This window comes from Platichthys flesus, chromosome 10 (assembly GCF_949316205.1).
Source record: "Platichthys flesus chromosome 10, fPlaFle2.1, whole genome shotgun sequence".
Lineage (NCBI taxonomy): Eukaryota > Metazoa > Chordata > Actinopteri > Pleuronectiformes > Pleuronectidae > Platichthys > Platichthys flesus.
The window spans coordinates 16,074,594-16,088,060 of record NC_084954.1 but is presented as its reverse complement, the minus strand read 5'-3'; the positions used below and the strand labels follow the sequence as shown (position 1 = coordinate 16,088,060).

The following is a 13,467-nucleotide window of genomic DNA, read 5'->3' as shown; positions in this document are numbered from 1 at the left end:
ACTGCCACCACTAACAATGCCCCAGGCAGATGCAGACTGCCTAACAACAGTGGAGGAGGGGGTGAGAGGGTTCATAAAGCAAACGTCCATTTGAAAATTGTCAACTTTTGGTTAAAAGCGGAGGACACAAGGTCATCTTAAGTGACAAACTAGCAAAAGAATGAAGAAATGAACGTGATTGTCTTTTGGAACTGTATTAGACATATTTTAAGAGGCTTTACGAGTGTCGAACAACGATGTATAAGGATATGAGAACTTACAGATGCTCAGAGTCAGTTTGACAGGAGAACTGCCTTAGAACGGAACTCACACTTCAGACAATAATGGAAACAAAGACAAGACACTAACCAAAGGAAAGATAGCAAACAGAATGAGAACTGGACAAAAGGATTTTTCTTTGGGATAAAACCTCTCCCCAAGAGTAAAGAGAGCTTCAGTGAAGGGTCAGTGCTGGGTTGGAGTGAGGGAGATGGAAGGGAGGGGAAACGCCTGACTCTTCAGTGAACTCATTGCTATTCTCATACAACACCCAACTCCCTGCTAATGATGAGCGCCCTGAGGCAAAGTGGGCTGGGATACATGGGGCTGACTGGCTCAGAAGCCATCAGACGTCTGCAGCGGCTCTGGCCAACTGTTTCCACTCTGCACAGCAGCTTCCTAATAACACTGTGGCCCAGGAGATAGAGCAGGTTGTCCACTAATGGGAAGGTCAGTGGTTTGATCCTCAAAATCCCCAGTCCGCATGTTGAAATGTCTTTGATCAAGACATTAGACCCTAAATTCACAGCTTTTTTGTCAGAAGCTTTTTTTGAACATGCACTGAAGTCTAACAATTTGGCTTAACTTTACTAGAGGGGCTTTAGGTGAGAACGCAAATGTCCAAGTTAGTTGCTTCAGACATGTTCCAGAACCTTTCCTGCCAGCTCCCTTGTAAGATGTCCACGTTAGCTCATGTGAGAATACAGCAGAAAAATGTCTTGAGAACTGGTGTCAACCCTGGCTTGAATCTTTCTTGTGTGTCCACCTCAACAATCTCCTGCTGCATTCTTTGTTTGTGGAATACAAACTCAGAAAATGTCCAGAAAATTGAGTCTGGACATTTTCATATTCATGTCAGCTAGAGTATGAATAATGTGTGATAGGAAAAAGGCAGCTAAATGCTGTGTGACTGTGTGGGTGAATGTGACTTGTAAAGTAGTGTAAAGTGCTTTGCGTGAGCGCTATATAAATGCAGTCCATTTACCATTTATATATTACCATGTAGAGCAGAATATTTGACGTGACTCTTCCGTACAGTGGACTCGGTCTAGACTGGCCGTCAAGAGGTGTCAGAATGCCAAAAGCCACTGAGCCGTGGAGCGAAAATCACCCGGAGAATTTGATTTGAAACACAGTGACCAGCTGGTCTCGCCAGTCATCCAAATTAACCTCTTATGCTTTGATCAAAACAGAATTAACAGGGAGGAGGAAAGATGCTGGGGCACAGCAGGTTCCCTAGAACACACCCAAACACATACAGTACGATACGCAACAGGATTTCATGTATCACACTGAGCACAGGGCCCTCCTGGTAGAGACAGTAATTACTCTACAGCCCACATCTCCTTTTCCTTAATTTGCTCTACACAGCAGACTATTTACTATTGTTGTCTCAGGAGAGCAAAGACAAGAGAACTATCACTGAGGACAAGCATGTCCCAGGTCTGAACTTTAATCATCTTATTTCAGCAAAAAGGAAAGTAAACTGCAAAATGTCGACAGAGATGCTCAAAGAAATGTACGTTTCTTCTCAAAATGACATAGGCTATTGTGGATTGAAAGAGAGAATTTAAGTTTTCTTTTGCAAAGGTTTTGAAATTGCCTGATGGAGACGAAGGAAGCAGCAATGACAATAGAAATGGAGGAGTTATTGCCAGTAATGGTAGAATATGATCAGGATCCATCACCACTACAGGATCAGCTGTACTTTGCTTAGAATGCTGTGTTTGTGTACATGTAGATGGTGTCTATATTCTAGGACTAGTTTTGTCTCAAGTATTGTAATATAAACTTAGACAGGAATATGCTCTCAATTCTGCCATCGTGTTGTTTCCATAGTAATGCATGGCCATTGATTTGTGGGGCGGCATGAGCTCTAAAGTCAAGAGTGTACTAGTTCACATCCACAGGTGTCCACTTAGAATGGCTGAGGAGCTCCATTACCTTAATTCACTACCACAGTGGACTCTTTTCTAAGACTCACGGACAACACTCACCTTTCTTTTTGAAGTAATAGGGGACACACACATATGCTCTCTTCTCTCTATTGTCCCCTGTCTCTGTCCTCTTGCCTCTACAGGTTTCTTCCGGAAGCATACACACGTGTCTCGGTGCACTGATCAGGTACCGTTAACACGTGGTTTGGGAGCTGGACCGAACCATTTCATTTTGCATAGGGGGGGGGGGGGGCAGGGGGCGCTCTCTTCAAAAGATAATAAAACAGAAACCTTGAGTTTCACAGGAACGGAGGAAATATTCATCAATCATTACAGGTTGAAAACGTTGTGCTCAAAACTCCATTAATCAAGATATTTAGTGCCCATGTTGGTCCTAGTCCCTTTGAATCGTCCAACCCTTTCTCCATCCTATAAAATGCTGGTTATTTCACAATTTCATTCCGAATTATAAACATTTTATTTTCACATTTACATCTTTTGTCAATTGTACATATGTTTTTTTGTTTTGTTTTAACAATATCAATCTCTGAGGTTCCTGCCGTTGGAATGCAATAGTGTTGTATGTGCCAGGTATGACTTAAACACCTGATACATGGGGTGTTTAAAGGTAAGTTGTATCAGTGTCTCATATTGTCATAGTGTACGTATAGATGGTGAAGGAGGCGGATGAAACACTTGGCCATGTGGTCGTGATGGAAGTGGTGTAGACCTGAGTCATTAGATGACAAAATGTGTGTTTTAAGAAAAAAAAGACTTGTCACTTGATCCTCAGTTTCCCTCTTGTTGCCTGCTGTTACAGGCGTTCACTCAGTTCACCTCTTTCTTCTTTGTTATCATGTGGAAACAGGACTGAGAATAAAAACTTTACAGTATGTAGAACCATCAGTATGTAGAACCATTTTATTCACAGGTACTGTAAAAGTAAAACACAAGCTGCCGTATCATACATTTATACATTGGGTCTGAAAGTCCTATACAAAAACAAAGGGATTCGAAAATATGGGTTTTGATATGAAATATGACCTTACATATAATAATTTATTGGAAAAAAAGGTCTTGGTTTGGTAATAGTTATTTAATTCATGAGCCTCAACTCCCACACATTATTGAAAACTGAAGTTGTTGTAAAAAATTAGAATGGTAAAAATGGAGTAGAAATCATTCTTAGAAATGATTAAAAAATCTCATGCAGCATCTTCAGAGAGGGCCTGAGAGAGTACATCTTTGTAAAAGAAAGAACACAAAGTAATTTATGTCATAGATATAGAAATCAAACACACCAGTACAACAAAGCCAGTTTGTTTTTCTTGACATTAATTTCCCCGATCATCTTTGTTCTCTCTGTCAGCCATTTTGATTTACAACAAACACATTCTGGCAGCTTTAAAGAGCTGATGTCATGATTGATTCTTCTAAACAATGTTATGATCATTGGCTCTTAATCACTGCATCATTTCACAGGAAAATCAACAATCCTGAAGTCATTGTTTTGGACACTGGCTGGACTTCATTCATGGACCTCTTTAAAAAAAAGGGTGGGGGACGTCAGAGTTGTTGCTCTTTAAGTCGGTACTGAGGTTCTTGCAATAACTGCAGTAAATGTATTGGAATGCATAGAGCCAAGGATTGGCAGCACTTAAAAAAAGTACTGGTTATGAGGCCGGTAGACCTGTGCTATCTCATCTGTGCCCCTTCATCATACAGTGTCTGACAGTGTTTCAGGCTCACTGATGAGCACCGCTATCAGTGGAACCATTCATTATGCTATCCTCATAGGCTAGTGTGGGGAGGGTTAAGTCTCTCAGGTTTGCATTACCACATACTGAGGCACCAGACAGAATGGCTGAATCGAGAAAAATCACTCACTATCCGTCACAGTGGCCCTTTGATTGATATGTTTTGGCTTCATGTCTCGTCATCTCGCAGCTTGAAGAAGCCTGCTGTCCCCCAACAGAGCTGCTGCTCTACCTCAGAGCGTCCATTGAGACCCATTTTGATCAAGGCAACTGGAGGAAAAAAAAAAAGATTCACTCGGCGCTGCGAGCCTCTTACAGGCTGGCTGGCAGGAGACGAGTGACAACAGCGAATGCAGTTCTTGATGAGATAACACAGTCCAATTTGAGAATCTAGAAAACTACAGAACCAGAGAGTTAACATAAGGCGCAAGAGGCTGAATGAAGATGGATAAAAAGCAGACTGAGGTTTGAAACAAGAGAAAAGGCAAAGTCTGGGAGCGCAATAACATTAGCTTATTGCTTTTTTCTTTTTTTTCTCTCTCTTTTTTTTTTTTCCCGTAAAAGGATATTTGTACACACCACATAATCATATAAATACACTATACAATGCAATATAAAATATTTTATCATAAAAGAAATATGTTCAGGGTTTGCCCGGGTATGCTTAAGATACCTGCACCATATGAAAAATAATGACTTAAAACAAAGTGATAAAAAAGGCACTTCCAGGTGTTGGTGACTCTTGAGTAAGTGATGGCCACTGCCTTGCCATTTGGGCAACAACATTTGTGCTCACGTTTCATTCCTCTGTCTTTAAAACCATGTCCTGGACAACGAGGCACTGTAGTTAGGTGGTTAAGATTTCCTCTGTTGATCAATGCAATGATCCACTCTCATCTCTGCCTCTGGTTGTTCTTCATTCCAGTGGTAACTAGAAACCGGCTGCTACATTTCTTCATCATCCTCCTTCTCACTTCCTCTTTTCTCCACCTCAACTTCCTTTCGTCCTCACACTTCAACTTCACGCAGACCCTCCTGCGGGCAAGACACCGGCGTCGACGACGTGCTGATGTCGAAGCAGGTCACCATCATGACGCGGGACTTGCATAGGTTGACACAGAAATCCAGTTCCTCAGTGGCCTGTGCCAGGGTCTCCAGATACTCAGGAGACTCCTTATCCAAACTCGGGTCCACCTCAACTATTGTAAAAGTCAAATAACGTTTGGTTAGAGGATTTTACTTTAGAGAAATACTTACAAGGTTTGACAGGATCTTGCATTTACAACTTCTCAGGAGTTACTCACACTCTCCTATCCACTTGCAGGGGTCCATCATCAACCGGGCCTTTGTGTCTTCCAGCTCCTCCAACAACACCTCATGCTTTGCTCTCAGGTCCTTCACCTGCTGTTGCCTTCTCTCCAATATTTTCAGCTTACTGTTGAAATACAGCAGGCCCTGATAGACAGGAAGAGGTGATTAAATACAGTGAACACATTGTGGCTGTGTTCAACTATAGATAAGAATAATAACTCTTGACAAAATGTGTAACACAACCTAAAATGTGAGTAATGCTTAATAACCCTGCCTGCAGGGAGTATATTAAAATGATGTAAAAAAAATAACTTGTGGTGTACTGTAATTGAAAGTATGTGATTTACTTTCAGGTTTGTGATGTCATTATGAAAAATGAGCTCACCTTGTCAACATCCTGGAATGGTTGCTGAAGACGAATGGAAAAAGATAAAATCAGGTTAGTATCTTGATCAAGACTTATTATTATATGCATACATACATGTAGTGTGTAAATATCCATGCATACTGTCGACACAAGCTATTAAGGCACTCGCATAAGATTCCAATGGTAATTTTTAAAGAGTGAGGGAAAGTCACGGAGAAGCAATTCATACTTGTCTTCAGGCCCGGAGAGAAAATTTTAAGATAATTTTTTCCTAATTGAAAGTAAATCAAGCTTCCGTCTATCTGATTTAATATCTTCTCTTAACAAATCCCCGTCTGGCTGCGCTGAACTTGTGGGAGCAGTTAATGATCCACAGAAGTGGAGCCAGCTATAAAAAGCGATCAGGCAACCAGTGATGAGTGCTTGTGGTGAGCTGATTTGGGAGAGCGTTGGGCGCTGCTGCATTCATCACACATTCCCTGACCAATCTTTTCATGCATCTACTTTCTCATTGCCTCTACCCGCACAACACACACTGCTATCGTCAGCAGTAAGTCGAGTCATCACTCATATCCAAACCAATTAACCCTCTTCAGTAATTGCCTTCTGAACTCTTGACATTCCTGAGGAATGCTGCCAAAATACCAAGCTCCAGGAATCTAGATACAGACATTTTAGCTGTGGGATTTGCCGCTGAGCTGACAGAAGGTTAGACATAGCAGACTTATTATTCCTGTCTTGTTCTTTAAAAAGAAACTGGGAAGAAGTGAGCTAAGACATTCCCACAACTTGAGTGTATGTAGCACATCTTGAGCATCAACGGCATCAATGTCACATATGTAAGATATTGCTTCGGGCTTAGCAAGAGGGATTGACAAGACCTTGACCCAGACGTTACATTATCTAAAACAAGTTTAGCAAGAGGAGCCACTATGTAGAGCAAGTCAGCAGTGACCCTCTGCTCACCTCTGCGGTTTCCTCCTGACGCCGCCTCTGAAGCCGTTCCACATCATCAATCTCATACACCTTGATCTCAAAAGGCTCCTTCAGGGGTCCAGACATAGGAGGCAAGTCCACCCACTGACCCGCTGTGGCCACCTTCTTCCCCAGGGTTGAGGTGTCTGGCAGGGGTGCCGGGATGAGCCGCCTCCTCTGGAAACCTACAAAGCCACAAATAAATTCAGACAGGTATCAGTTACACTGGTGTCATACAACAGCAGCATTTGCTCGGCTCTCTGAGTAAATATGTATGAGTCTCACTCTGAGATGTGATGCGAGGCTTTACATAAGCCAGCCGAGTTGTGGTGATTAGATATTTATGAAGGTTTCAAGCCACTATTCTGTACATGTATAGCTCAAATAAATTCAAAAGGCAGGTAAATTAATTCAAATAGTGACATATATCTAAGGCTACAAAAACCTGAACCAGGTCATGTTCAATTCGTCTTAGTTGATCATCACACTGTTCAAACTTGTTCGAAATCTTCCCACAAATGTATGAATAATGTATGCTGCTGATTCAGGGGAGAGAAAATCTAATGAAACACCAATTCATGACTTTAATAATAATGGATTCATAAAGTTAGAACCGCTGTGTGGATAATTTACTTGGAAAGTGCATTCATTTGAGAACGCTATTTCAATGTATGGCGTTTCACTGGAAGTGCTGTCGAATAGCTTCTTCATATGATGCTATTACCAGAATGATATATTCTGTAATATTACCTGTACCTGCATTGCTATTTGTAAAACCCCAAAACCTAAATTACTTTCTCACCATTTGCTCTTTTCTTGGGAAACTTTGAGCCCCTCGTTCTACCGGATGTTGACATGCCGCTCTCGCTCATGGAGTCGTGGGCAGACGAAGCGCTGCCTGTGGCTTCACTGTCTCGGATCATGCTCTCGTATCCGCTGCTGCCGCCGCTGTGGTAGAACAGGGCCGTGCGGCCCATGGCTGGAGGCAACTCCCCGCTCAGCACGCTGCTGTTGTCACTGCCGTGGCCGCTGCTGTAGCGCTGAGGTCGCCTGGGTGCTGTGATCTTGCTGTATGGGGAGGGCAGCATTGCGATGGTAGATTTATCTTCACCTACGTTCACCCCACTGTCGTTCCCACTGTCTGAATCTCCTGAACCTCTCATGTGCTTTCCTAATATGTTGCCTGTTGCCAGTTCGCTCACACGGCTGTTGGCGGCCCTCATGGCCTGCTTTGTGCCCATGATAGTTCCCCTGCCAGGCTTACTGCCAACGGCAGCGGCGGCCCGAGGAGCTGATGTCCGTCCTGATGGAGGGAGGTTGGCGTTGGTCGTTCTGGACACGGGAGTGGATAAAGATTTGTTGGAGGAGCTCAGGCCCTTTGAGTGATTTGCCGATAGCGAGCGGGCCTTGCTGTTATTGACTGCCCCTAATGCTCTGGGATTTACAGATACTTTTACCTGACCAGATTTGGTTGTATTCCCTCCACCTGGGGATGAGGGGCTTGTAGCTATAGGAGCGCTGGATGAATTGGGAATACCAAATCTGGGAATGGACCTGTTGGATTTGTTGCTCCCTAAACTTGCCCCACTATTCTCCCTACTAAGTGTTGTTCTTGAACCCGATAAAGACAGGCTTCCACACCTCTCCAGTGACATCTGACTGCTATAATGCTGCCCAGCCTCTCCCCTTGGCCCTCTGGCCTTCAGACTGGAGGTAACTTTGGCTGTGTTGAGGCTGGAGGTTTTGAAACTGGTGGAGTCTGCTCTGGTTCGTATGTCAAGCTCATCCTCTGATACAGCTGACCTTGCTCCAGAGGCCCTTCCTGTCTCCCCATATTGTGACTTTAAGGCACTTTGGGGCAGCAGCGTCTTAGTTTTATGATCAAGACTGGACTTTCTCACTGGAGGGGGAGGAGGCGAGACGCAACCTGATCTCGGGAGATTACTTGCTTTCTGTGAGTTGGCCTTGTTGTTTTTCCCCAGTGAGGAGAATTTAAGGCTTGTGGCAGATGCAATGATGTCTTGGGTTCCTTTGTAGTCTGCAAAAGAATGGATGACGGGCACTGTCCCCAGGGTAGTGGCACCTCTTCTTAGCTGAGGCATTTTGCTAGGTGGATTCTTGCTGGCTGACTTCTCACAGCCATCAACCACCCTCTGGGATGAGGTAGACCCCTGCACCTTCGGTGGGCGAGGTACACTGTTGCTGTTGTTGGCTGTTTTGCTGGAAGGTATACCACTAAGGGGGTTCTTGGGAAACCTGCTGGTGCTGCTGGAGTCAGAAAAGTGAGGTTCGGAGTGGTTGTCATTACGTTGCCATGGATCCTCCTGCTTAGCCTCTAACCTCTGTGGCTCTCTACTGCTGCTGCTACTGCTACTACTATGAGAGATGGATGAGGTAGGTTTAATCTTCCTGGGTAGACTAGAGTGGACTATGGAGGGGGCCTGTGGAAGTTGGGAGGAACTGAGCGAGTGAGCTTTAGTTATTTTGGATGTGAATCTGAGGGAGCCTTTGGCTGACTCCGGAGATGGGGGACATTTACTCAAAGATTGTTTGCTTGAGGCAGCACTATCACTGTCTAATTCAGAAAAACTAAATCCACTGTCATTTAAAGAGTTCTTGGCATCTCTAGAGGAGGATACACAATGGAACATATCCAGGGAATCAAAGTAAAAGGTGGCCTCTGGTCCCATGTGTTTGGCCTGAGGAAGGAAGACATCCGAAGAATGAGCCCCTTCGCTCTCCAAGGTGCAAACACTGACCTCACTCAACCAAGAGCTAATAGATGAACCCCTGCTATCCACGGCTCCTTCCTGAAGGGGTGTGGCCACTGCGATGTTCACCTCTGATCCTCCCATCGCTGACGTGTAGGCATCAAATTCATCGTTAATGCTGCTGATGATGCTGACAGGTCGGGAGCCGGAGGCCAGGGCTTGAAGGGAGCAGTCACTGTTGAAGCTGATAATGCTGGTTGGCCGCCCCTGATCTACAATACTGCCTATAGACAGCTCCTCCACCACAGTGAACACAAGCTCATCCTCTCCATTAAGTTCTACAGGCTGCTGCAAGGTGACAGTGGCTCTGAGAATGTCCCGATCCAGACACCTCTCCCTCAATGTAGAGCGCACCTGACACACATCCAGCGGAGCTCTGAGCAAAGGAGAGGTGCAAGGATCCCTCCTTTTCACGACTTGGTGGCTCATTCCCACAGGCGGCAATCTGGTGCTGGATCTTTCTTCATTATCTGCACTTTCTCTCTGCTCTGACGGCGGTGGAGCCGGCCTTGGCAGGGCTTTCTTGTTGAAGAAGACCTTCTCCCGTACCACAGGCTCAGAGTTTGGCACTGCAGCGGTTGATAGTTTGTTTGTACTGATCTGGCTTTCAGAAACCAAGGCCTTCTCACCATCAGCGCTAGTTCGGCATACATTTTGGACACTCTCTGGCGATACCCTTTCTGCAGGTATGCATTGCCTCTTGATAGTGTCAAGTTTAGATTTACTAGTGGGACTGCTTGATGGTTGTGTGGTGGCATGTTTTGGAGATTGTTTGGGTGAGAGGTCCTCTGGGTTGTTTGCTACAGTCTTTGGTGAATCAGCATCTTGGCTCTCCTTAGATTTTTCAGTCTTGGGGCTGGGCTGGCTTCGCTTGCCCTCTCCAACAAACGCAGTGGGCTCTTCACTGCCGTCTATGCACTCTAGCCTCTCCTGCAGCTCAGCAAATGTGTTGCATTTGAAGAACTGGTCTCTGTCCATAGGGCCATCTTTTGTAGACCTCCTCCTATTCAGCGAGGGGATGATTGGAACAAAAGCAGGGGGGCCTTCATTGTCACTGAGCTCTCTGTCTGAGATTGCAGTTCCCCCCGGCCCAACGTAAATGACAGTATCACAGGACTGTTCACTACTGGAGGAGTAGTCCGGGTCACTGAGCAGAGAGGGCAGCTCTGGGTCCAGGGCTACTGTCCGAGGGTGGAAGGGCCTGAGGTGAGGCGGCCGGCGGATCCTCCCTTCCTCACAAGAGCTCTCCCCTCCAGATGAACTGGATGCATACTGCGAAGTAGAGATCAAGACATTAGTCTCTTTGGATTTAAACACGATCTCATTAACCGATGACAGTAATGTAATTCTATCCTCTCAAAATGTTAATGTAACAATCCTGTAATTTTACAAACCAGTTGTAACCCTTGTGATTTATTGTGAATTCACTTCTTAACAAATTCATAGTGAACTAAATTGCAGGGCTATGAAATTACCAGTCGATATTTATCTTAAGGTTAAAAGTGCACGTCAATAGTCAGACAGAAATTAATGTCAACGATATGAATTGCTATATGTGGATGCATTGTAATCATGCCAGCGTCCAATACCAAATAAATACATGCTGTCATTCCACCTAATTATCAGGAGCATATATTTCCCTAATCCGAGGGAATGCATTACACACTTCCTTAGGCGGTGGTATTGATTACATGATAATGTGTTGAGGAGCCGAGATGAACTAGCTCTGAGTTACCGCACTAATAATCTTTCATTTGCAGAAGTATTCACATATTAATTTGCCTGATCGCTCCAAAATTACATCAGCAAGAAAAATGTGAGGGCCTAAGTCCCGGAGTGAAATATGATCAATGTCATAAAAGTTGCACATGCACATTAGCAAAGTAATGGTTAAAATAATGTTGAATATCAATTACTCGGCATTATCATTAACACATCATCATTGCCGTAACATTAAATGGGGAACAGTTGTTACGGGATTCATTATTTAGTTATTTTAATTCAAACATCTAAATGATTGTTGCTTAACAGATGTACCATTTTGCTGTCACTTGATTATCATATATGTTTATTACTGCATATGTTAAATCAGATTTATCAGTGCTAAGCGGATCATCACTCTACCTTGGATTTCTTCTTCCTCATGCGGTGGATCCGTGATGCCAGCTGGATGGTGGTGAGTGAGTCAGCGTAGTTGGCAGGCGAGTCGGAGATGTGGGCGATCATGGTCGTTCTGCAGTTGATGTTGCCAAGGGACTCCCTCAACAGCATTGTCAGTTTGCTGTCCCTGGGGGGGGAGTATGCGTTTACATCGTTATCAGCAAACAGCACGGTAACATTTCAAAATCACAATAAAAGGTAGCCTTCATGATTCCAGAAGGAGCCATTTTCAATTCTCTGAGCTGAAAAATCCTCCCAAATGAATGACTAATTAATCCTCTCACGCCCGAGGAACTCTAACAAAAGCTTGTGCAACATCAGTAAAAGCTGTAATATGAGGCTAAACAAACTAAATAAATGGTCACACAGCAAACCAGCAAGACTGACGACACATCCAGGGACAATTACTATATCCGCTAAAAGTTTTAATGTTATTTGTCTTACCTGTAAGGGACATGCTTTGCTCCATTTGTTAAAGCCATGATGACGTTTCCCAGAGCGTTCAGAGAGAGACACTGGCCTCCTCCTCCCTCTCTGCTCTTACTCAGAACCTTTTCACAACTTCCCAGGTCAATGAGGTGCAGCCTGCTCCGTCCGCCCGACACTGAGCAAACAACAGAAGAAGAACCAGATGAGCAGATTGCAGACACTCCCCAAAACCCTAACTCAGCTCCTCACACACTGGGCCATAATGACAGGAGTAGCCGCTAGAACGGTGACTGTCAGAGCCGTGTGATTTGTAGATGCACAGGATTCCCACTGTGAAATGAATCAAATAGCAGCCAGACTGGTAAACTCCCACCAGATGTTTAACTTGTGGTAACAAGGAGGCTCCGTTGGTTAGACACATAAGAAATTAAAGAACCAACATGACAATCAGAAGCACATATTCGGTCTCCTGCTTATGAATTAAACGCATCTTGGGAGAATTGGCTGTCATACTGAAAATCACTGTTTCACACATTGCTATGTGGGAGAGATGCAATTTCTACAGCAGCAGCAAAACGTTAAACTTTTGTCAGAGAGATTTCAAATATTCATTTGATCCTGACCAAAACAGAAAACTATGTCTGTCTTCCTGAGACCAGATGTAATTAATCCATACAGATTTCAAGTAATGGACGTGTCTGACATTTCATTCATACTTAAAGGGTAATTATTATTTGCCTTCTTGTTCACAGCACAACAATCTTGTGATTATTCAGCGTGAAAGACAGGTCACCTTTACATAAACGTATTTAAGAGAGGACATATACTGATCATTGCTGATGCGGTTCCACACAGAGGCTTCACGTAACAATTATGTCTTCACATCTGTCTGTTTGTTTGTTTGTTTGTTTGTTAGCAAGATTACGCAAAAACTACTGGACAAATTACCACGAAACTTGGTGGAAAAATAAGCTATGGGTCTGTAAAGAATCAATTAAACTTTTGTACAGATTCAGATCAGGGGGTGGATCCAGAGATAATCTTTTTACTTTCTTTAACATTGTGAGATAGGACTCTTTTCAGCATCTCTAGATTTCTCAGAGAGTAATTTATGGATCATATGTTAAGGTGCAGGTGCAGATCCAAAACAATACAGATCTCTTAATTTAAATGTGTTTCCACAAAGGGCCTGTCTCTACTGAGTGCCCATTTAGTTCTGTGCTATGAATGTCTGATGGCAATATGGTGGTTCAAAGCCATCCGGGTCGTAGATGTAGAAATGTAAGCACTTACTTCCTCCCTTGCCGCTCTTCTCCATGCGGTACTGGTAAATGTGCAGGGTGAAAAGCATGTGGGAGTTGCGTCGGTCCTCCTCATCTGCACTCGGTGTACTTGTGCTGCGCGCGGCTATGGCTGCATCCAGGTAGAAGGCAGCCTTCTCAGCGGTCGGGGCGCGGAGCTCGCTCTGATTCTGGAGCTGAACAGGGGGGGAAGGTGGAGAC

General features: G+C 44.1%; 1 protein-coding gene across 1 annotated transcript in view; it reads right to left on the bottom strand.

The window, feature by feature from the left end:
• Positions 1–3,101: 3,101 nt before the first annotated feature.
• Positions 3,102–13,467, bottom strand: part of kif26ab (kinesin family member 26Ab) — a 68,479-nt gene continuing 58,113 nt past the window's right edge. Inside the window, exons 9-16 of the mRNA XM_062397932.1 lie at positions 13,259–13,442; positions 11,981–12,140; positions 11,501–11,663; positions 7,408–10,648; positions 6,597–6,790; positions 5,649–5,672; positions 5,257–5,407; positions 3,102–5,151 (exon numbers count right to left, since the gene is read on the bottom strand). Of these exons, the coding sequence (XP_062253916.1) occupies positions 4,961–5,151; positions 5,257–5,407; positions 5,649–5,672; positions 6,597–6,790; positions 7,408–10,648; positions 11,501–11,663; positions 11,981–12,140; positions 13,259–13,442 (4,308 nt within the window). The 3' untranslated portion in view covers positions 3,102–4,960. The remainder of the gene's footprint in view (positions 5,152–5,256; positions 5,408–5,648; positions 5,673–6,596; positions 6,791–7,407; positions 10,649–11,500; positions 11,664–11,980; positions 12,141–13,258; positions 13,443–13,467) is intronic.